This window comes from Rhipicephalus microplus, unplaced genomic scaffold (genome assembly GCF_043290135.1).
Source record: "Rhipicephalus microplus isolate Deutch F79 unplaced genomic scaffold, USDA_Rmic scaffold_21, whole genome shotgun sequence".
NCBI lineage: Eukaryota > Metazoa > Arthropoda > Arachnida > Ixodida > Ixodidae > Rhipicephalus > Rhipicephalus microplus.
This window is the reverse complement of record NW_027464594.1, coordinates 2,931,284-2,954,797: the sequence shown is the minus strand read 5'-3', so window position 1 is coordinate 2,954,797 and position 23,514 is coordinate 2,931,284. Positions and strand designations below refer to the sequence as shown.

The window sequence follows — 23,514 nt, the reverse complement described above, 5'->3', positions numbered from 1 at the left end:
CGTAGTAGCAGCAGCAGCAGCCGTAGCGCAGTGAATGAATGGGGTCTTGCCTGCTTATCAGCGCCGCTGCAGCCCTTGTACCGTGCCGGCTGCGGCGTATTATTCAGGGTTACCTCCTTTCCACAACGCAGCGCCCGTGGAAATGGGAGAAATGAGCCTTTTCCTCGGTCGTCGCCGTGATGATTGTGTGTTCTTGCGAGCGACGCGCCGCATTGTTTTCTTCCCCGCCGTCGTTTTTTTTCTTAATTTGTTTTTTTTTTCAATTCGCACGCTTTGCCGAACACAATGCGCGCGTATCCGCCAATGTAGGGCAAAGCAGTGCCAGCCGCTGCTGCATGTCAGCGTCCGGCGCTCTTCTCTACTCGGAGCAAGTGCCGGTACGTCCGAAATACGGGTGCATGCCGACGGGGAGGGACGCAAGTTTTACGGGTGGGGGAAAGAAGGGGGGGGGTTGTAGGGGGTCGCACAAAGGACTCATTACGACAGGCCCGGAGACACACGCACACTCAGTCGCGTACGCAGCCTTTTTTTCTTACGCAGAAGAGGGCCGCCTCGTCTGTCGTCGGCCGGTCCAGCGTGAATCCCGAGCTTGCACAAGCGCATGCGCGACGTCACTCTTTCTCGCTTATCTTCGCGCGGAGGACACGGTTTGCTCACAGCTTCCCACTGCGCTACTAAGTCACATTCGTCGTGCCCCAGCATCGGGGTCGGGGTGAGAGAGCGAGGGATCTTGTCGCAACGGCGACAACGCGTGGCCGAGCTCGCTTGCACCGTGCTACCCCGGGGCAGGGCAGCCACTGTGCAGTGTATGTAGCCGCTTGGGTAGACACACATGCAACGACATTGGTGGACCGGTGTAGCTACTGCTAATGATATTTGCTGTGATGGACGCTGTGAGCGTCCCTTTTATTTATAATAGAGCGGCGACGTGACGTGTGCGCCACCAGGCTCGGCAAAAAGAAAATGTAAACAAAAGAAAGTAACACCTTTATTTCTTTTTTAAGTTGGCCTAATGGCCTGTCTACTTTGGTCTAATCTATGAGCCCAGTTCTCTGTTGGTAGCCCGCATCGAAACTGCTCTTATTCCCTTAGACTACCCGATTTCATACCCGTTTTGTGGCTGGATTTTTGGCAGTAGTGCTCGCGTTACGCGATTTGGATACGGCAATTACATCAGCTGTTATAATAACATATTTTCTATCTCTCTGTGCGGCACTTTGTGTTCGTTATGAATCACAACTACTAAAGGCGTTCCGTGCACTAGTACATGCGCATTTGAGAAAAGTCCGAGCAGTTTGGGTATCTGGACATACAGGGTTGTTTTGCAATGAAATATGACCGATTCTTCAGCCAAGTCGTCAATAAGTGGGCCGATTTCACCGTACTTTTGATTATCTGCTCACGTGACTGCTGCTCGATTTCGCAGGCGTGCGACTGTGGAAGTCTTTGGAGAGACAGCGCTGTCAAACGACACTGAATATCGACATTTATTATATCCCTACTGAAACATTCCGTATGCGCTGTCCAATAATTCCGTATGTTTCCGTAAGAATCTTACGGAAATATATGGAAAATATATAGGAAACGTATGTATTCTTTATGGAAACATATGGAATTATTGGACTCGCATATGAAACGTTTCAGTAGGGATACCTGGCGGAGAGCATTTTGCCAAACCTGTGAACTAGAAGTATAGCTATCACGTGGCTGCGTTGCCGGGTGCCGAATCTATATTTATATGAACACACGTCTGCTCAAGCACCACTGTGCGCACTGTGTAGTGAATTGGAAACATATCATTTTTTTTACCTGCAGGCTGGTCACGACAATAGAACACACCTTTGAACACACCTTTTAGACATACCTTTGCGTGTTATTGGAATATATTTATCTATGCACCTCATTATGTCTTTTGGAGCCTCTATTTTTGGGTTCTCCAGGGTGAAGGTATGCGTGGCTGTCAGGGACTATATTAATAAAACTTGTCGGTTGACTAACTAATGAGTATTATTGTTCTAACTTGTCTACAATGTTATGTACGAATAAAAATAGGGGTATTGTTCTAATTTAAAAAAAGTTATTTTTCATAGATATATGCATTATACCAAACCTCTTCTATTGGCAGTGCTCCGGAGGCTTCTTATTAGGAAGGTTTATTGCATAAGCCTTCGGAAGAGCTAAGCAAGCTTCGTCTGTGCTGGAGCAGTGACGTCTATGGGGAATCTCGTGAAGTCATCGCCACCAGATGTCGTTGATTTCGTTTCGAAATCTTGGCCGTTCGTAAGCGAGCTAGTTCTGTTCAAGTAATGCGGTATATAATATCAACCGCCACGATTGTCCAGAAGACAGATAGCTTCATGATAAGAGTTGCTTCAGCGATCCCCCCCGTCCCCGCACTTCCACTGCCTACAAACTACGCTAGGGGCGTAGCTTATTCAAAGGGGGATCGGGGGTTCAATCTCCCCCAAAATTTTAAAATATTGCTTGCGTGGATATGCACGCACACACACAAACTCACAGCATGAACATACACATAAAGTGTGATTTAAAGTGTTTATCTGGGTTGCGTCCTATCCTCGTTCATTTCGCGCTTACAATTTTGAAGATTATGAACCCCACTCCCCCCGAAAACATTTTTGGCTACGCCCCTGCACTATAGGCCCGTGCCTGAAGCCGTTGTCGACCTTTTGCTTGACAGTGAAAGTTCAAGTTTATGCATTATTATTGCATGTACAAAAACGGGTTTCATTATACATAAAAACCAGGAGGTTCCAAAGTACGAGACTGTCAGGGGTTGGATTGGATTGGATAAACTTTTATTTGGTCCTCCAAAACACAGATCACTGTGTTGCGGGCAGCTCCCACGTGGGGACTGAGATGCCAAGCTCCTCAGCCGCCTCGCGGGCTTGGTGGACAGCCCAGAGCTGATCTGCCAAGGACGAGCTGCGGATTGCCGCCTCCCATCTGGCAGAGGTGATGTGCGATAAATGAGCGAATTTGGTGCACTGCCAGAGCATGTGTTCTAATGAAGCTATTTCCCCACAATGTGGACAAAGATTACTTGCGTATAGGTCAGGGTACATGATGTGTAACATTTTCAAAGTAGGGTACATCCGCGTTTGCAAAAGCCTTAATGTAAGTGCTTGGGGCCGGTTTAGATTTTTGTGAGGTGGAGGGAAAATCCTTCTAGACAGGTAGAAATGTTTAGTGAGCTCGTTATATGTTGTAAGAATTTCCCGGTTATCCCCTTCACCGGTAGAACGCATCCCCGGGGAGGCGCGGTTGGAGAGTTCTCGCGCCGCCTCGTGTGCTGCTTCGTTGAGATTGGGAGGGGAATCGTTGATTTGTCCAAGGTGAGCTGGGAACCAACTCAGAAGATGATGTGTTATGTTCTTGCCTTGCAGTATTTTCAGCGTTTGTTCACAGACCGTCCCCTTGGCGAACGCCCGTAGTGCTGCCATGGAATCACTGTAGACGACTTCGATGTTATCCATCTTGAGTGCTAAGGCGAGGGCCACTTGTTCCGCAATGATTGGGTCTTTCGTCCTGACCGTCGCTGAGTTGACGACATGGCCAGCCCCATCGACTACCACTGCCACAAACGCTTTCCCATTGGCGTAGGAAGCCGCGTCAACAAATACGACCCCTCGTTCCTCGTTTGAGACTTGACGAAGTACAGTCCTGGCCCTCGCTACTCTTCTTCCGACGTTGTGTTCTGGATGCATGTTTCTCGGTATAGGAGATACCGTGATAGTCTCCCTGATGTTGTCAGGGATATCATTGTAATTGCGTCTAATTGCTATTGGGTGTTGGCCCAGCTCCTGCAGGATCATTCTCCCCGACCTTGTAGTAGATAACCTTGCAAACTGTGCTCTCTCTTGGGCTTCTGCTAATTCTTCGAGCGTGTTGTGTATGCCAAGCTCAAGCAGACGCTCGGTGCTGGTATGTATGGGTAGGCCCAGGACCTTCTTGATAACTTTCCTGAGGAGCACATTCAGTGTCTCGGACTCTGCTCTTGACCAGTTGTGCAGACTGTCAGGGGGACTTTCTATATTTAGTGGCGTACATAAAAGGTAACAGCAGCAAAAAGAGCGAACAAATAAAAAAACTGAATATTTAAATAAAACTTATTCATTCATTCATTCATTCATCAAAACAGAATGATCTATACTAAAAAAGAAACTTGCAGCATTATACATAACTCAAAAATACCACTACAAAACACTGAGGTGATGATGAAAATAAATTTATTGCAGATGAACGAAAGGTTCATTTAGGAATATGTTTTTCATGTTGTGTTTAAAAGATTGCAGTGACCGAGATGATTTAATATGAAGAGGCATGCATGCGATTCCAAAGATGAATACCTTAGAAGCGAGCTGTAAATCTGCCATAGTTCGATTTCATTTTCGGTAAATGAAAGTTATTTTGCTCTGAAAATCTGGTATTATTGTTGTGGACAAGAGCATGGTGGGGAATAGTGTCTAATAATACTTCACGATGAATAAGACTGTATGTGATGAGGGACAATCTGCGATAAAACAACTCTTGAATTGGAAAATGCGCATCTGTTCATAGATGGGTACAGAATGGGAACGCAATGGGCTATATACACGTTATTAATTTTATCCTGGCATTCGGGAAAAAGGATAAGCGAGTGTCGATAAGTGGCCTCAAAGTGAAGTGTCTAAATTGACGGTTGATAACGGCGAGGGAAACAGTGTCGTCACTGAGGGAGTCGTCGAAGTGAATTGTAGATGCGTTGTTTGGCGCGTCGGCTTTGGTTTCGCGTGCATGATGAATTAGCCCGACTTCATTGCTCCGCGGTGATTACCGGTGGCCGCTTTCTCAAAATTTCAGTGTGGCTATGGACTATTCGTAAGAAGGGCTTGAATTCGCCCAATAGACTCGACCGGCTATCACCACTGGTTAAAAAGTTGTGTTAATTTCTATAATTACTACTGTAATTAATGTTTGTACGCATCTGAAAATGATTTCTGTCATAGTACGCTGCAGATACCTCCTTTCTGTCACTTTTAAAGGATATTGGACACATTTCTTGAAACACCCTGTATATATATATATACCCACGACAGGCCAAGAAAGTCCCCGCACTGTCTACGAGTCTGGTATCTTCTTTGGGTGCTCACGAGCTCTTTCTAATTAACCCTGGAGAGACGTTGAATTAAGCTCTCATTTCCTCCTTCCCGCCGTTGCTATACACTGCAGCTGTCAACTCCGTAAGCGGATTTGCGCCGGGCGCTCTCTCGTAATTGGCGCCGGCGTTTCGACACCGAATGCTCCGCCGTTTTCTCGTGTGTGCGTGCGTGTGCGTGCCTATACGGCGGCGTCTTGCGCGGATGGACTCGACATCATCTTCGCCTATTCGTAGAGTAGAAGCGTCAGAAGTTCGCCGTTTTCTCCTCCCGTATATAGACTGCAGCGTCTGTGGCAGTCTGGTCTAACGGATATAAGACACACGAGGAGGACACAGTTCGTTGCATTTTGTTTTCTTATACTACTGTCCGGAGAACTCGAGATTGTTATTCGGAGCAAGTGCGGACGGAGTCGATCGTGTGCTATGTAATTACGTGGTACGACAGCTACAGACGAGAGAACGAACATAGGCGCTCGAACATAATGGTAGGCGGTGACCTTTAGATTTCCGCCCAGGCTAGTTTTAGAAACGACTGGGTAGATGCATATGTTTTGCCGAGGACGACATAACTGACCAATTAAATTGGCCGCCGCCGGCGCAAGTACAATTTATCGACTCGTTTGAAGGTTCGTGGAACTGTGCGAGTTTACAATTTCCCGTAGTTAAATAGAGGTTGGGATAGCGTAGGGGGCTGGTATGGTGGTGACGTCGTAATTTGGAATTATTAGTTTCTTAGTGAAGTACGAAAATGATGTTTCAAATACGGTAAGTCAGTACGGCAATGCTCCTTACGGCGTCGCCTGAACGATAGGTTTCTCATTAAAGGGACACTAAAGACAACTATTAAGTCGACGTTGATTGTTGAAATAACGGTCCAGAAACATCGCACTGTTACTTTTATGCCAAGAAAGTGCTTATTTCGAAATAAAATCACGTTTTAGTGGTCCGCGTCGGGTTAGCGCACTTCAAATTACCCGCCTCAAGCGGAACGTCTCACGTCACTGTAGCCGTGCTCAATATTGCCCGGCTTTACTGTGCGGCCGCCGACACTAGTAGCAGCAGAACGAAAAGAGTGGGAGCCACAGCAGCAACAACAGCAACTGAACAATTTCCTGCTATGACCTCGGAGATGGCAGACGTGCTTGGTTCAACTGGGCCCCGCTAGATGGCACGAGCTGCCCAGGTTAACCTAAGGTTAGGTTGACCAGGCGAAACGTGACCTTTTGAACCAATCGCTCCATTACCCATAGTAACGTCCAGAGTTTTTTTTTTTTTTACATGAATGAAACAAAAACGAACAAGCAGCGTTTTGTTATTGCATCTCTTGATGCACGGAAGGTTCTTTATTTAGTACAGCTGGTTAGATTACTAGTGACTAATTATGCGTGGTACCTCTCACGTAATCGGTATCATTTTGCGAATGTCCTACGCGCAGCGCATGTGTTCTCGTGCATTTACCTCAATTTCTCGGTAAGTATAGGCCTCTGCTGTTTATAATGTCGTTTTAGACGTTATCATACATTAAGCTTTCACTCATACGTAAATTGTTATTTGACTTTAGTGAACATTTAACAATGGCTGACAGGCAGAACCATCTTTGGTAGAGCTTTTGTGGCGCCTTCAATGTCGCAATAGCACGAGCGGTATAGGAGGAACTCTATCGTGCTTCCTCATCGTTGTTGCGTACCGTCCTTCCGTATCTTGCTAAAAGTCAATTATGCAGCTTTAGCAAAGCGTACGCGAAGCCTTGTGTTAGCGTTTATCGCCACTGCGTATGTGTCGTAGGCTATTCTCTTGCGGGCCCGCCCCGTTATCCGACGGCGACCGGAACGAACGCTACCCTAGCTAATACTCCCTATTCGTTTTGATGAAACAGGCAGAACATATTTTGAAAAGCCCAAACGACGAAGACGAAATAAAAACGTACAACAGGACTAGCGCTGTTGTATATGATCATTTATCAAATACACACGTCACCTGCAGAGGAATATTACATTTCGTCTTCGTCGTTTGCGGTTTCGAGTATCATCTCCAGACGGACCAACTCGCACAAATCAAGGTACTGTTGCAGCGTGAACTACTGGACGGGCGAAGAAGGCTGTCTTTTTTGAGCTGTTCTACCATCCGCGCTCTTTTACAGAAAAGAATGAGAACCACTTAACCCTGTTACAGGGACTTCTGTGTAACGATTCTCTTAGAATTGTTTTATTTTTGTCCATTTGTAGTTCCAGCAGCGCTTGGCTGCCTTTCGGGAGTGGTGCATGACTGCTGTAAAAAAAAAAAAAAAGGAGACTCGTAGAATTGACCCCCCCCCCCCCCAAAAAAAAAAGAGGGGAGGGGGTGGCTGCTGCCTTTACCTGGAAGTTCAAACCAGCGGGCGTTGTGTTTGGTTGTCTGCGGAAGCAAAGGAAACAAAACAAATAATGAAATAAAAAGCTTGCACAGTGCTATCGTCCAAGTGGAGGGGGCATCAACACCGCGGAGTTGCTTCTATGCGGTCATTATTGAGTGCGAGTTCTCACCTTCTCGTCGAGGTGGAAATTTCGCGAAAGATAGCAAGCCTGCCGCATCGACTGGCTTTTTTTGGTTTTTAGGTGTATCGCGAACGACAACAAAGGAAACTGTGTATATGTGCAACCTCCGCTTCGAGGCCTGCGAGGTTTAATTCGAAATGAAAAGGATACGCGAGGCCTCGCACTTTCGATTGAAACAAAGTGATATACGTGCCCACAAGAGGGCTCCCGCATCAACAAAGCCCAAAAACCCCTGTATTTACAAAGCCTTCTGCTCTTATCGTCTCGTTCCGTGCCCTTCCCATCGACGGCGGCGTATACACGGAGTGGGCGACCGCGATGCGCGATCACTGACCTCGCCGCCAGCGCGCGACGAGCACGCCATCCGATTGCCTTGTAGCGCGTGCGCTCGTGAACGAAGCCGCTCGCGGGAAATCAATGTGGCCCTCGGGAGTAATGTTGGGAAAGGTAACAAGAAAGAAAGTAGAGTAAGAAATGTAGCAAACGCCGCGGGATGACTTACTACAGGGGTGCAAACAGTCGATATAGAATTTGGAGCAATTCTTGCAGCAACGAAAATTTGCTTTTGGAGCTCTAAGATGCAAATTTCGAGCAGGTGCCAGAAAAAAAAAAAAAAAACAGGCATTTTTTGTCATGATGGACCAAATCTGGAGCAGTATAAAAAGAAAAGGCTTACAATTAGAAAAAAAAGTATGTACAAACCGTTCAACATCACCTTAATCGTGCAGATGGCACTATTATTTCAGTAAATGTAGTATCTTGAACCATTGAGCAAACAGTGATAAATGAAGCATTTGCCGCATCTTTCAAATAATTTTGCACTTTGAGAATCCAAATGTTGATATGCCAAACTGGTGACCTTGAAAATCAGGGGACTAGTGAAACTGAAAAGTAGGAGTGGAAAAAGAAACAAAAAAAAACTGGCGTGAGGCTTTGACATTTTTTTAAGGTGCTAGCAATGTCATGAACTGCTCCAAATGGTTGGCCATAACATTTTCAGAAGTCAGCAATCATACTAATATTCACAGTTACGAGGTGTATGCAGGCATGAGTAATTGAACAAAGTGAACTGTGTCCAGTGATTAATACTAAAAGCCCATTCCAAATCGCAATACGCTTTCCCGCAGGACACTAGTTTACTGCGGTGACGGTGCCTTAAGCAGCGTTCTGCACAGGTTCGAGCAAGGTCAAGAAATTTCCAAACAATGCCACGCCCACTCCTCCCTTTTTTTCCTCATGGTGGGGTTAGGTATAGGCCACAACTTCTCAGATCACTTGCAAGGTGCGTTCCACCAGATAAAGTAACAAAGGCACGTGCCTGTTGATCCGGTATTTGATATTTATCGCCGGGACGTGCGACCAATGCAACTTAAAAGGCAGAAAAATGTTTTATGTGCCTTCTCTATGGCAACCAAAGTGGCCGCAACGCCGGCGTTCGCTGCAGGTGGACTGTCAGTGAATGTTGATTTGCATCATATTTTGCACTTCTTAGGCATCTGAACAGATACTGCAAAAAGCAGTAATTCATTACGGGCATGCTACCAAGCACCTAGCTTGATGTTCCTCACTTTCGTCATATACCACAATGCCCCCTCCCACAACACAGGTGCCAGTAGGAAGATTCTCTCAAGTACACTAAAGCCTCGTTGTAACAAAGTTGCATTTTAGACAAATTAAGCTTGTTACATCCGAAAATTCATTATGAAAGTAAATTCTTAACACAATACCTTTTGCAACAGTATTCTTAATTTACTTCGTTACAACCAATATTTTGGTATATCAGAGTTCGTTATATCGAAGTTTGAGCATATCACATAGCACTGATCTCTTCGATGCTATGAGTTCTCCCCTATTTCTAGATTGCCAGGCATTTCTGGTATAATTAATGCTAGCTAAAAACAAAGTGGAATGTCGTGGTTGTGTCAGTTGTGGTCTTGATGTAGAATTGATAGGCTATGTGTCGCGCTGACGTGTAACAGCGCAATTTTTTTGGTTTGCTTGCAATTTTCAATTTTCTATTGGCACACACGCCAGATTTAGTTAGCGGCATTATTGTGTGGATGTGCCAGACCCATTCCATTCAGTTCTTTTTTATTATTATTTTATGTCTAACTCTCCAAACTCTGCTCTATGCTGAGTTTGGAGGTGGTGAATACAATGGGTGAATATAATTGTATTCAAGTTTGAAGCTTGTTCTGCTGGGCCTGTGTCGGCTTTTTGACAGAAAATTTCTGCAGGGTACTAATTTTTTATTTACATCATATCTTTGCTTTGTTATTGCAATTGTTTTGTAATAATAATTATTATAATAATTTTTGGGATTTTTTTGTTCGAAAGCCACAATATGAGCAGCTCTTCTGTGCAGTTATATTCACAGAGTTTTAATTTTTTTCCCTCGCAGGGCGTACTCCTTGGTGGACTCGTCACGCGTCTCCACCTTCCTCATCTCCATTCTGCTCATGGTGTACGGCAGCTTCAGGTGAGCTCATTTGTCAGGTGCACACAGATGTTGCTCGTAATGTTGGTTCAATACTTCTGTTCCCTGTTCGTAAATTAGAAGTGCTCTTCCTGGTTTGCTTAGTCATGGAACTAAAGATGTTTTACCAGGGTCTGAACCACCCCCTTGTGTTTGGTGAAAAAATACTTGCAGTAAAAAGCAGATGCTGCTGTAAACATCTCAACCGAATCTCGAGGTTATGCGAGGCAAGGAGGGTGTACGAGTAGATCACGACAGTTCCACTTTCTCAAGCATGCTGTCTTCGTACGGAGGCCCGTCCTTTCTCTTTTCTGTAAGTGGGTAGCCAGCTGTACGCCGTCAAACATGAGGGCACTGCTATTCGCCTATAGCTGACTTAAACGGGCCCTGTAGCACGTTTTGAGCATGGTCATAAAATGCTGCCGATCGTTAGTAGAGGCTACCGACAACACACGAGCCAAATATTATAGCACAACACGCGGCCCGGAATGCACAATAAATGATCAGTCAGCTAAAACCTTTTTTTCTCTTCTCTCAACAAATCACGTTATAAGCCCAAAAATCACACGTCCACGACCCATCTATCAGCCATTGGCTGATTTGAACATAGCGCGCTCGCTCGTTACAGAGATCGCCCCGGGAGGCTGCTACTTGTCCACGTGTGTGCGCACGATCTCACAAAAAAAGCCGCGCATGCGAAGAAAAAAAGTTCATGAAGCTCAAGTTCGTGAAGCGCATGTGTTGCTTTTCTGTGGCGCTGCCATTTCTGCCTGCTTAGATTCCAGCGCTTTCGTTGGGATGAGAGAAGATAATTCATTGCAGCATGCGAAAAACTTTTGTAACTCCAGTCACACTGGACGAATTTTTAAAATTTTTGCGGCGTTGAATTTGTGAGGCAATAAGTTTTTCCAGTGAATTCATTCCATGGCGACTTGAAAAGGTGTGTCAGGGCCCCTTTAAACCAAGAGTGGTGTTTGGAGCAGATGTGCTTCTTGTCGAGGGGGGGGGGGGGGGGGGGGGGTGCCGCAACATCCTATGGGCAGTCTCCGCAGCGTGCTCACATTCCACAGTTGCAGCACCAGGGTCATCTCTTGTTTACGTGATTTCGGTCCTCTACGGACAGCTTTCAGTTTTCCTGCCTCATAAGAGTGTATATCGAAGAGCAGGTCATGGCTGCAGAGTCCACCTGCTTGCGACTGCAGTAAGTTTTCCTGGAACTCTGTCTCTCCGGGCTGCCATCACTTGCTTATTGAAAGCCATGTCACATGGAACAACAAAATTCACATTAGTGCCAGTGTTGGTGATCGGTGCATGTTCGCAAACTGCTGGTGATCATTTGGGCTCCCTCTCCTTGTGCAAGTTACAAGGCAAGTTGGTGAGCTAACGTGTTCGTGTGAACGTGCAGTGTAGCACAAGTGAGAGACATCTGTGCTGTGCTGCATGTTTACCCAGACATGCGCAAGTTAACTGCAATCAGTGGTTATCGCACAGAACATGTGACGGATGCCTATTACTATATACTCTTTTCACCTATAAAGTGAAGTTAACCTCTATGGTGTTGTGCACTCAAAATTTTATATCCTATGTAAAAGAAGAACCTGCACATTTATAAGCAATATCAAGAACATTAATCAAAATGCATGCATGCATTATTCCACATTGTTACATGCGAAGTATTAATTTGTAGTTTAAAGAGGATGAGATGGTGGCTGACGAGGCTGTGCCATGGTCGCTTCTTTATTGGGATGTGGGCGAAAGGAGAGACCGAAGCAGTTGCAGCTGCCGCATTCAGCGAGGTCAGGAGCCAGTGTGTTTTAACTTGCGCGTGGATCCATGCGGCCCACATTTTTCTTCGGTTAGATCAAACACATTTGGTCTGTTAACATTTATTTTCTTTCTTTTTTTAGTTTATTTCAAATATTAGCACATACTAGAACAGACGTGAAAATATCTGACTGTAGGGGCATCGCGGAGTGCTGCCAAACCGAATGAGTGCGCCTGTCAAAGGTGATCACCGGGGTGCACTCACTGTTCTATTGCTAGTGCTAAATTTATGTGCTCCACTATTCACGTTTAATTTAATGTCAATAGTACATGTGATGGCTTATAACTCTGTGGCACATGTTGAAGGTATTTTTTTATGTGATAAAAACAAAAATTAAGATTTCTTCATCAATGCTCTCTCTTAAAATAAATTATCACTTAACTCTCAACAAATGCAGCAGTTCTGATAGCTTGCTCCTTTTAACACAATCGATGCACGAACCTTGTAGCAATAAAATAATGCTTAAATGGCATATTTCTAGGTAAGAAATGTTTGTGGATATAAACATTTTTTTTTACTTTAACCTGTACAAATACTGCAAGAATTGTTGGTGTTTATGTAAAAGTGTTCACGGTCAGCCTTGCTTGTTGAAGAATTCAATAATCAAAAATGTAGGCACAGTTGCAGATAAAAAGAAGCTATCTTTATATTGAAAACAAAGTTGGTAAAATAGCCATCAGCTATTACAGACACAGCTTTTGTTAGTGCTTTTACTACATCACTTCAAGTGCAATTTTGTTTACTTTCAACAGGATACAGTGGTGGTATCCTTTCCCAGAATATAAGTGTAACTAGCAATGTAACACCTCATGTTACCAAAAAATGTCATTTTATGTATACTGCCTGTTACAATATCAAAAAAGAAATATTCAGCTAATTTTATGCCTTAAAAACAATCAGGCAGTAAAGATGGTAAGCATGCAAGTGTTAGTCAGATAACTTTAGGTCATAAATTCGTCACTAGATATAACATTTGTGTGCTTACACTTGATTGGGCGAAGGGAGACCACGTGGCCTGTAGGCTTAGGCATTGGTCTTTCAACAGATGCTTTGTGTCTCGAGATTTGCTGCTAGCTTAGCCAAAATCCTGTGAAGTGTGCTCATTGTTATTTGTATGACCCCTCTTATGTGTGCTGGTGCCTTGCCTCGCTCGATTACACTTCATGGAAGTACCTAACTAATGCAATTAATGAAAGTGCTAAATGCTTTGATATGTGGGGTTTACTGTCCCAAAACCACTATACGCTTTGCCTTGTCCTGGTTTATTACAAGTAATGTGTGTGTTATTAATGAAAGTGCAAAAAGGACTTTCAGGTATTTTATACTGAAAGTCATCGTCATGATTGTTTAGTTTATTTCTTTATTCGCTCCTCCCTCTCGTCCTGTGACCAGCTTGATGCCTACCACTAGTCCTACTACAAAAATGACGACACAGAGTAAACTAGAACAGTTTCATCTTAAAGTTGGTAACATGTGCATTACTGAGTTAACGAAAAAAGTTACGCATTATTGATAATAGCCATCAGCTATTGCACTATAATGCTGTTACTCGTAATGCATCACTGCCAATGCTGGATGGAAGTAATGCAAGGCAGGATAGTGGAGCCAGAGTTCTATGTTTGTGTATTGGGATAAATATTGCACCTGTGATTGTGCTGGCCATCTTGCAATCCGACAAGAGCAACAAATGGCATCTCTTTTTCCATGCAGGTCACTCAACATGGAGCAAGAGCAGAAAGAACGCAACGGCCAGGGAGCTGAGAACAGTCAGTGGCCTTTGCTTTTATTGTTGCTTTTGATTTATGAATCGCGTTTGGCTATCTAGCTGTCATCTGTTCCGTTCATATAGTTTCATGCAATAATACCTAGAGAGGAACCTGGTACTGCGATCGTTTACCCCCATTGGAATTATGGGAAGTACAGGCTTCGGATTGGATAGTGTTAGCTAGCGAACTGTTTACAGATCTTTTTCTGCGGTTTCAGTTTCGTTCTTTGCTCAGCACGAGTAGTGGGGTGCCGTGAAAAGTGCTGAAGAAGTGCTTTTGTTGTTTGAAGAGGCTGAAGACCACTAGGTCTCTTGATTTGCTGCGACGTTGGAGCTTTACGAGTCATATTTAAACAAAGCCTCGTTCACTCACTGCTTCCATAGATGTAGCCTATCATGCCAGTGGAGGATATTGCATTGAATTCATGTTCTTTCACGAGCGCGTCCTGCCTAAATTAGTTCAAAACGACTCCAAAACGATGGTGAAGCTTAGCAGATGCACCCTCATGCTCCTCTGACTCGACTTCAGGACAAAACAAGAGTTGCGTTGGGGGAAGATCACTTAGACAGATGCAGCTGGCGTCGCAGCAGACGAAACGCTAGGTGTTTCTCACTTGATACTGCTCTGTTATTTTTATAAATAAAAAATGCGTTCTTTCGAGCGAAAGACAAGCATGTTTGTTGTCAAATGTTTTAAAAATATTTCATTGTTCTTGATGTCAAATGTTGAATGAAATGGCAAAGGGACGCACATCATGGTGGTTAAATTTGTCCAGGTTTCACTTCTACCTCATGATTACAGAAACTTCGTGCAATAAAGTTTATGTTCAAAAGAATGAAGCAAGTTTCGATTGAATATGATTTCATATCACTTTGTTTTTTACTCGACAAACAAGCGTTGCGAATCTCAAGAACATAATCCATCTAAAACAGATGTGAAGCCTATATGAGAGCTCCTTCATCGAAGTCACTGAAAAAGCCCGCACAGACACTAGCACCAGATTCCCCTCTAGGTACTATGATATTAAACTTGATGGTTCCATCTAAGCCACAGATTGGTACCATTGTCACACGGACACTTTTGATTGCACTCAGTGGTGGTCCGGATTTGACTAGATCCAAGTGGGGTGCCCTTACACAGTCGAATTAAGGTGTACTTGGGCTTGACCAGCATTAGGACGATTGCAGTGTCACTGGTGTCTGCACCAAACTCTGTTCAGATGAGTTTAGACCATGCAGCATCTACCGTTAAAATATTTAGGTCAATAAATGGGATTTACATTGGCCTCGATAACATGAAGAAGTGCCCGTGTGATGCTGTCAGTACTGTTGCTTGCAATGCCACTACGATATGCAGGGGCAATGTTTTGGTTCCGAGAAAGATGATTCTGTGTGCATGTTTGTGTGGAAAATGTTATGGTACTATGAAGAAAAGCATTTTCTTAAACTTGAATTGGTAGCGTATACTTTTTGTTTGCTAAGGTGATCATTCCTGTCTCTCGGAAATCTGGTAAGGCGGATGATACCTTAAAGTAAATATGTGTTTCAGCGCTTTATCCAAATTTTCGCACCATGATCTTAAGTATTCAGCTACCTGCATGAATGTATTTTAAGTTTCCTCAACACCTAAATGTAGGGACGCACTCACAAAGCAAACAAGAGCAAGATCTGGTTACTCCTGGTAACTCTTTCAGTACACAAAATGTCTCAGATACACAAACATGTAGTCGACTTCGAGATGTGACGTTTGTCATAATCATCATTGCTGTTTGTGTTCAAAAAAAAAAAAAAAAATGGTGCGTACTCCATTTCACCTCTGCAGTTTAGCCTTTCTTTTATCGCAAGTGGTTTTGCAACACATCACTACAGGGCAATTCTGTCTAGTGCCATATATGACACCCGTAGAAACTGAAAATGAATGAAGGTATAGCGGGGCCCTTCTTTACAGTGTGCCTTTAAACGTGCACACTGTTTTACTGTCGCAGTTGCAAAATGTACAAAAATTGTGCTCTGTGTAAAGATAGGACCAACCATGTCCTACTATGGAGTGAACATCTTTCTTATAGAAGAAGCTTCATAAGATTAAGTTTAAAAAATTGTCCACTCATCTACACAATTTGATTAGCTCCGCTATACATACACATATAGGCGTAGAGTTTTTATTTTCCTGGAGGGAGCAAGGCCCGAGTTTTCCACATATTTACACCAGTGTGAAAAAGCATCCGCTGGCCGTTCTGTGAATGCTTTGTGTTCTCAGAAGCATTTTTGTTTTATAAAAAACGATTGCTACAATGTTTATGATCATTTAAATTGTCATAGCTCAAGCGGTCACTTCAGTTTTTTATGAGCCCAACATGCTCTGCACACACAAATCTATTTGATGGGCATCTTTCCACTGTATGTTTAACTTGTCACTGGCCCATGATCCAAGAGTTAAAAGTGTGCAAGGGAAAAGAAGAGGGCAATAACAACTGCTCTAGAAAAACTGCCAGACAGCACAATCCACTGTTTGTTGCAAATGGGCGGAGACCGAAGCGATGATTCTAACATTTGAACACTATGACGGGCCAGTGCTGGAGGAGGTAGGGTTCCTGCATTCCACGAAGCTGTCTGGAGAGGGCTCAAGACTCCAAGCACTTCATAGTCACTGCCTACGCATACACGGTTCACTACTTCCATAAAATGACCGTGGATGGTGTGTTCTTTATCTTGGTTTCAACGTTCAAGTATAGAGGTAGCTGATGTCTTAGTACATGTCAAGAGAAAAAACCTAACTAGTGGGGCCATGTCTTGGGAAGATAACTGTACGTCGGAATGGATGCCTTGAGATAGGAAATGCAGCTGAACACTGTAGATGGTTAGATGTAGCAAGGAAATTAAGGAATTTCTGGGTGTAAAATAAAACTAGTTCGCTCAGTACAGGGTGGGTTGGAAATCATTGAGAGAGGCCTTTGTCGTGCAGTGGTCACAAGATAGAGTGTTGATGATGAGTTGTCTTTAGAGCTGTACGTTGACATATACCGCCGATCCGATCATGGCATTTTTTTTTTTTTTGTTCCTGTGCAGATGTACAGACGTTGGATACGATGCAAGCTCTGTGCCTGCCACTGGGCGCTTCCATCTCTCTTCTGGTCATGTTCTTCTTCTTCGACTCCATGCAGATGCTCTTTGCCATCTGCACTGCAAGTGAGTGGACCCACTCTGTTTGACACAATTACTGATCACTTTGAGATGAGAAGAAAACATGGCATGCAGCTGTAAAATTTTTCTGGAAAGCAGTGTTTGGGGTGTACGGGCTCCCTCACTTTTTGCAACCTATGTTTATTCAAGGCAACTCCCCTTAAGAATTTTTTCAGGTATCTTGCAATCTTGTATTTTCCCAATTGATCTGATTGATTCCTTATCTTTTATTACTAGTATATGTAATGAACATGAATCTGATGAATCATTGTAATACAACAAAATATATATGAAGTGTCTCTGTGAAATATTCCTAAGCGTTTTGGGGCTGAGCGTGACTTAATTATTGCATAATCTGACTCTACAAGTGTATACCTTTCATGATTGGTAAGATTTGCGTGTAGTACATATTTTCTTTGGTAATCATTGCAGGCATTTCAATCTAAATGTTTAACTTGGTTGTTTTGTATAACTTTATAGTTCGTGATGCTTGTAAATTTTGGTAAAAATATTTTTGTTTGATTCATAAGCGATGTGTGCATCTGTCAAACTACATAAGAAATGAATACGTATGCAGTGCGTGGAAAAAGCCAGGGCTTACACTAGATAGCAGTATAGTAGTATTGCAAAGAGAGAAGACATTAGTAGTTTATACTCAAATTTCACTTAAAAAGTTGTTACAGCTTAGTATTACGTTAACCAGTGATGTAACTGGCAGTAATAGATTCAATCACAATGTATGCAGAGCCGAGGGCGGCTGGAAAATAAATAAATTGGTCAGGTTGGGAAATCCGCAGGCGCATCGTGGAATCGGTTGATGTTGAACTAGTGCCATAGGAGGTGTTTTTTTTTTGGGGGGGGGGGGGGGTGGGGGGGGGAATGTCATCACTTTGTAATGAACTGTGCTGCCCGGTCCTGACAATCTTGTGACACGTACGTGTGTGTTTGTTGTGTGCAGTAATCGCCACCATCGCCCTAGCCTTCCTGCTCCTGCCTATGTGCCAGTACCTCATAAGGCCATGCTCCAGTGGCAAAAAGTAAGTATTGTGCTCCTTCCAAACGAACATACACACGCTTGGGCTTCCTGTAGGTTATTGAAAACTCTGGCTGTTTCCACCAGTCAGACAGCTCAGAGAGCCAGCCATGTGCCGGCATGTAATACTTAAATCCTAGTATTTGTTAAAGCTAGTGAGGTTTTGAATATCAGCTCTCTCTGTACAATGCATATTTTCCTCTTGATTGCAAGTGCAGCATCGCACATGCTGTACACAATAGGCTCAGCTCATAGATGGCTGTAGCATCATCAGCATCATTCATCATCATCATCATTTCTAGCTACCGCGCCACGCCTCTTGCGCAGCTCATGCATAGCTAGAGCTGCACGAGAACAGAACGGGTTCACGCGCCTAACTTGTCGGACGCTGGCAGCCGCCGCAGCTCTGCTTTCAGCCTACGAATAAAGTGGCAAGATCGGCACGGCCACGTTGGCCGCCTTCGCGACATTGTCTCACGTCTTTTTCTACTCTCGCTGCTACAGTGGTGACTTGAAGGACACGTACTTCGACGAGCTACTGGCTACCATGCTTCTGCCACTCTGCCCGCCAGTGCTGCCGTTCCACCCGACCTTACCCCAGGCATGGCTCATGCGGCGCAACGTTGTTCTCGCTGTGAATGGCGTTGCGAACTAGCCACTTATGCACACCATCTTTCTCAACGCGCTTCCACTCGAGTTTTGCCATCTTGCTGCAAAATCGACCAAAAGCCTGCAGCCTTATGATGCCCTCTGCACTGCGCTGTTGGCCTGCTACAGCCAAATGTATCGCCCGCTTCCAGGGTCCCGTGACTTAGGGGTTGCGACTGCGTCTCAACGCGTGCTACTGACTAGCACGCAACCCTCCATTGACCACGACCTCATCACCATGGCTACGACTCCTCCTACCTCAGATCTGGTCGCAGGGACTACCAGTCCTGCATCTGACTACGACGACGAGGTAGCAGACGCTCCCACTGCGACTGACATTACCACCAAAAGGGCGTTTCCTCGGAGCCCGCGTAAGCAGGCCCATCGCACGTGCCTGTCACCTGCATGTCTTCTCTCACATCGACGGCATGCGACACCTCGGCACTACCATACTCCGCGACGGCTACCTTTGCGCATTCTTCGGACTCTGGCGCAGACATCCTTTCACCCGCTGTTCGCCACGCGATTACAGAGGCCTCACCGTCCGCAATGTCTGATGACCGTCACCCATCAACCTTGCCACTCTGCACGTCCTGCCAGCTGCGTCTAGCAATCCCCTCAATGTTGCTAGTCCGCATATGGCAGAGCAGACCACACATGTCATGCCTGCTATGGAGTGCCCCGGTTGCAGACCATGCAGACCTGCATACCAACCCTTGCACGCTGACAACCGAAAGTCGTCAGCGTGCAACGAGCACAAGTGAGCTGTTCGATCCTCTGGCAAAGCCCACACTGACTGGGCTCCACAACCATCATCCAGGGCCTTTGACGCTAGACGGTAACCACCAGACGCGTGTCCACGACGCAGGCTTGTTGGGGACAAAAGCGATGTCGCCCATTCCTACTGCATGTCTGCCACCTGTGACAGGGCGCAGAAGAAATCATTGCATTCGAAGTAAAACAGGACGGCTCTTTTTCAGGCATCCTGCTATGCAGCCGCGCGTTGCAGCCATGCCCTTCAAGGCGGCACAAGCACCTACTAAATCTGCCCAATGCGATGGACAACCACTTGCCTTGCACGTGACTACCCAAAGTGCATGGGTCGTCATTATTCGAGCACGGGGTTTTCGCGTCTGTCAATTCAACCACCCGTGCCGGCATGCCAGCCGTAGAGATACGCTAAGGTTGGCGTTCTATTGATGGCGACGTCTGCAACAGCACGACCAACCCGCTGCACCTTGTTGACAGCCTGGTCGGCGCCATGTTCGCTGTCAGAAATGTCGCCACGGTTGTTACACTTCTGCACTTGGTCGTCATGCCTATGCTTCGATAACTCGCACCGTTTTACAGACATCACCAGCACGGTCTCTTCAGCGCCTTACCACGGCTCTGCCTGCAGCCACCTTTGACAGCAGCAAGCATTCCCGACACAGGGTGTTCTCTCGAGCGATCCCACCGGGTCATCATTGTGCTTGCTTGCCTGTGACCACAAGGTCTTGGAGTCTTCTTCGGCCCCTGAACTTCTCCTAGTGTCGCCCGCCAGAGACTCACTGGTTCCAGATAGTCCCTTCCCGTTGACAGCCTGGACTGCTCACGGACCCTTTTGCTTCTCGACCGGCACACTTTTGTATATACGCTCTCATTGTTTTCATTCCAAGTTTATCTCTCCGGGGGGAGAGTAATCTCTAGCGTCATCATCATTGTAATTCATCATCATCATCATTTCCTAGCCACCGCGCCGCACATCTCGCGCAGCTCATGCATAACTAGAGCTGCGTGAGAACAGAACAAGTTCATGCGCCTGGCTTGTCGGACGCTAGAAGCTACCGCGGCTCTGCTTTCAGCCTAAGAATAAAGTGGCGAGATGTTTTCACGACGTCGTCTCGCATCTCTCTCTACTCTTGCCACTACAATGGTGTAAATATGTGAGCAGAAACATAAGAAATGAGGATAAACGTTACCAAGAACTCGTGTGTACACTCCGCAATGATTATGTTCAACTGAACACTTGGGATGTTCATATAGGTAACGTTGCATTCAAGTATTGAAGTATTGAGACCAATGGACTCAGGAGGTGCAGTTAAATTGTGCCAACACTAGGGCTTCTGTTTTGAAAACCTGGATTCTGTGAGGTCGATCTGAGATTATTGGTTCTGGTTTTATAGAGAGCCAGCAAGGAGAAAGACCAGACGTGTTGCATTTCTTGGCATTGACGTTTGCTTTGTAATATTTGATAAATTGGCACCAAGTGACACCCTGCTCCAGTAAAGATAAAGATGGCAAAGAAGACGTCATTGAAGTTTGCAGCATTGTTTTTTGCTTTCCATTCTAAGTTAGTAGGCATTGAATATCTGTATGGCCATAAATGGAACTTGCTGGTTGCATGATAATAAGTTCTGTTTGTAGGGATGACTACTATTGGTGCGCATGGTTCATTGTATTCACGTGCATGCCTAAGCCATGTGACTGTCGGTCCTGTCATGAGATTGTTTTGTATTTAGTTCTACTGGTTGTCTAATCAGTTTTACTAATTGCCGTTGTGCTTGCTTGTATGTCCAAAAAAAATTCTACTATGTGTTAAGGAATGGCGAGGGGTTGAAGGGCAGGCAGATCTTAAAAAAAAAAAAAGTAGGCGGGTTTTTCATTTAATGGAGCAACAAATAATTTGGACGTTTGTGGAACCTTTGTTTTTTCAATCGGTCAGGTTTATTCTCTAAGTTCATGAAGTATGTCATGGCCTGCTAAGAACAACTGTTGCCGGTGTTTGAACCTGGGCTTATACCTAGAGCAGCAGGAGAATCCCTGCTGCTGGAGGTTTTCAGCCAGGGGTGTACCCAAAAAAAGATTTTTTTTTTTGGAAGGGAAGAGGGGGAGGCAGGCAAATGGTCATTTTACGCCATGTATGCCTTGGCAATAAAAAGATTTCAGGGGGGCTCAGACTGTGGCCTGGTGTGCCACCCCTTAGCTACTCCACTGTTTGCGGCTCGTGTATATTGTGTCGACACATCAAAAGTGCGTTATAAACTGCTTTGTGCTGTCACTGTAAAAATGTCCTTCGGGTGCGTGGTATGGTTCTGCTTGACATTTCATGTTGTGGGTTGACAAGTGCGAGAGTTTTTCTTCCCTCAATATTAAGGCATATAGAGTGTAACTCTATCACTGTCACTGACATTTTGATACGTTTTCACATTTTCTGCCTTGCAGTGTCACTGACGTATTGGTACGTTCTCATTTGTGCGTTTGAAAATTCGTGCCCAAGTGCAAAGTCGGCATAATTTGGCATGAATCTACTTGCTGTGACATCTGTCAAATCTTTTTTTAGAGGCATGTATTTTTGACCCCCGCTGTTTTGGTATGTATGTGTATTAAAGGGTACGGACCGACTGTGCCCACGCTTCACTGCCACAGGGCATGGTCGCTCCACATGCGCCACTCTCTGTGGCTGAGCGATCATTTGGAGCCTAGAATGAGCCTCTTCGACTGTGGTGCCAATGCTCTTTAACACCAATATCTCACGTGATCGGGGCTCTTCTTGGTGCCGTTTGACATATCTTTGAAAATGAGGTCTGAGTGCTTGCAAACCTGCTAGGTCATTTTTCTTGGAAGATATAACGGCATAAGATAAAATCATCAAGAGATTGCCTGGAAGAGTTGGTGGTGGAAGGTCAAGACACCCCCCTACATAATTCACACCTCTAATTAATAACTATTACAACGGTGTATGAATGATTCTGCAATAGAATACAGGTGTGTCGACGCGAGTATAAACGTGAATCCAGGTAAGGCTGATAGTAATGCTAATAGAAGATGACTAGATAGAACCATAGGTCGGCCAAATGAAGTGGAACTCACTCAGACTCACTTAAGAAATATACTTTGCACTTTGGACTCACTCGGACTCAGACTCTCGAAAATGTCACTCACCCGGACTCGCTCATGCTCATAGCTTGATCCGAGTCTGAGCCAGTCCGAGTGAGTCGACTGATGAGTGAGTTCATCGACCTATGGTAAGAGGAACCTCCTCAAACAGCTGTAGTCAGCCTGGTGATCGCAGGCAATGGGGCCAGCTTGTGTTGACTAAAGGAAGGGCACATTGGTAGTGGACAGTGCTAAAAATACTTTCTGAACGACTTCTCAGCATTGATGCGTATTTGCTTTGCATGTATTTGTATGTGTGTGTGATGCTGATGTATAGCTGTTTTGAATAAATCAAAAGTCAAGAAAGAGGATGCAGACAAAACAGGAAAGAGCACAAGCCCCTGTGTGTTTACTTTGTCCTCTTTATCATGAACCGCCCTGCCCAGTAACTGCTCTCAGTAAGGTGTTTGGCCCTCGTGTTAAGACTGGCATGTTGGAATCGTCCCCTGAGATCTCCCCTTTCTCCTTCCTCTTCTGCAGAATTTCATTTGGGACGTGTGGCCGCTTCACGGCAGCAGAGCTGGTCTCCTTCTCCCTCTCTGTGGCCATTGTGTGTGTCTGGGTGCTCACGGGACACTGGTTACTCATGGACGGTAAGTCGTCAGAATACACCCTCCCTCTTCTTTTCTTCCACTAATCAGCAGTGTCATTGAAAAACAGCTTCTCTGTACGAAGCATTTTGCAATAACACTGAGCAGTTTAGCGCATTTGTAAAAGAGCAGTTGAGGCCTTCAAGGATGGTAGATCAGGCGAACCAGTCGTATGGGCAGCTGTGTCGTGTCTTGCGTACACCCCGTGAGCAAAACTATGCGCACCATAGAAGTTCGAGCCGAAAAAAATCTTTTCGCAAGTTGTCTGCTATCAAGAGCACTGCTCCGACTGAATTCGTCAGAGAAATGCTCCAGAAAGAAGGCGGTTTGCCACTAAGCAGCACAGGCTGCTCTGGTATATAGATGGCAGTGGTCTGTATATTTATG

The 23,514-nt window shown here is 45.0% G+C and overlaps 1 protein-coding gene across 1 annotated transcript in view; it reads left to right on the top strand.

The window, feature by feature from the left end:
* LOC119169771 (signal peptide peptidase-like protein) overlaps window positions 1–23,514 on the top strand; it is a 101,891-nt gene that overhangs the window by 46,471 nt on the left and 31,906 nt on the right. The window contains exons 2-6 of the mRNA XM_037420794.2: window positions 10,094–10,171; window positions 13,704–13,759; window positions 16,825–16,944; window positions 17,897–17,975; window positions 23,018–23,130. Coding sequence (XP_037276691.1) covers window positions 10,094–10,171; window positions 13,704–13,759; window positions 16,825–16,944; window positions 17,897–17,975; window positions 23,018–23,130 — 446 coding nt within the window. The remainder of the gene's footprint in view (window positions 1–10,093; window positions 10,172–13,703; window positions 13,760–16,824; window positions 16,945–17,896; window positions 17,976–23,017; window positions 23,131–23,514) is intronic.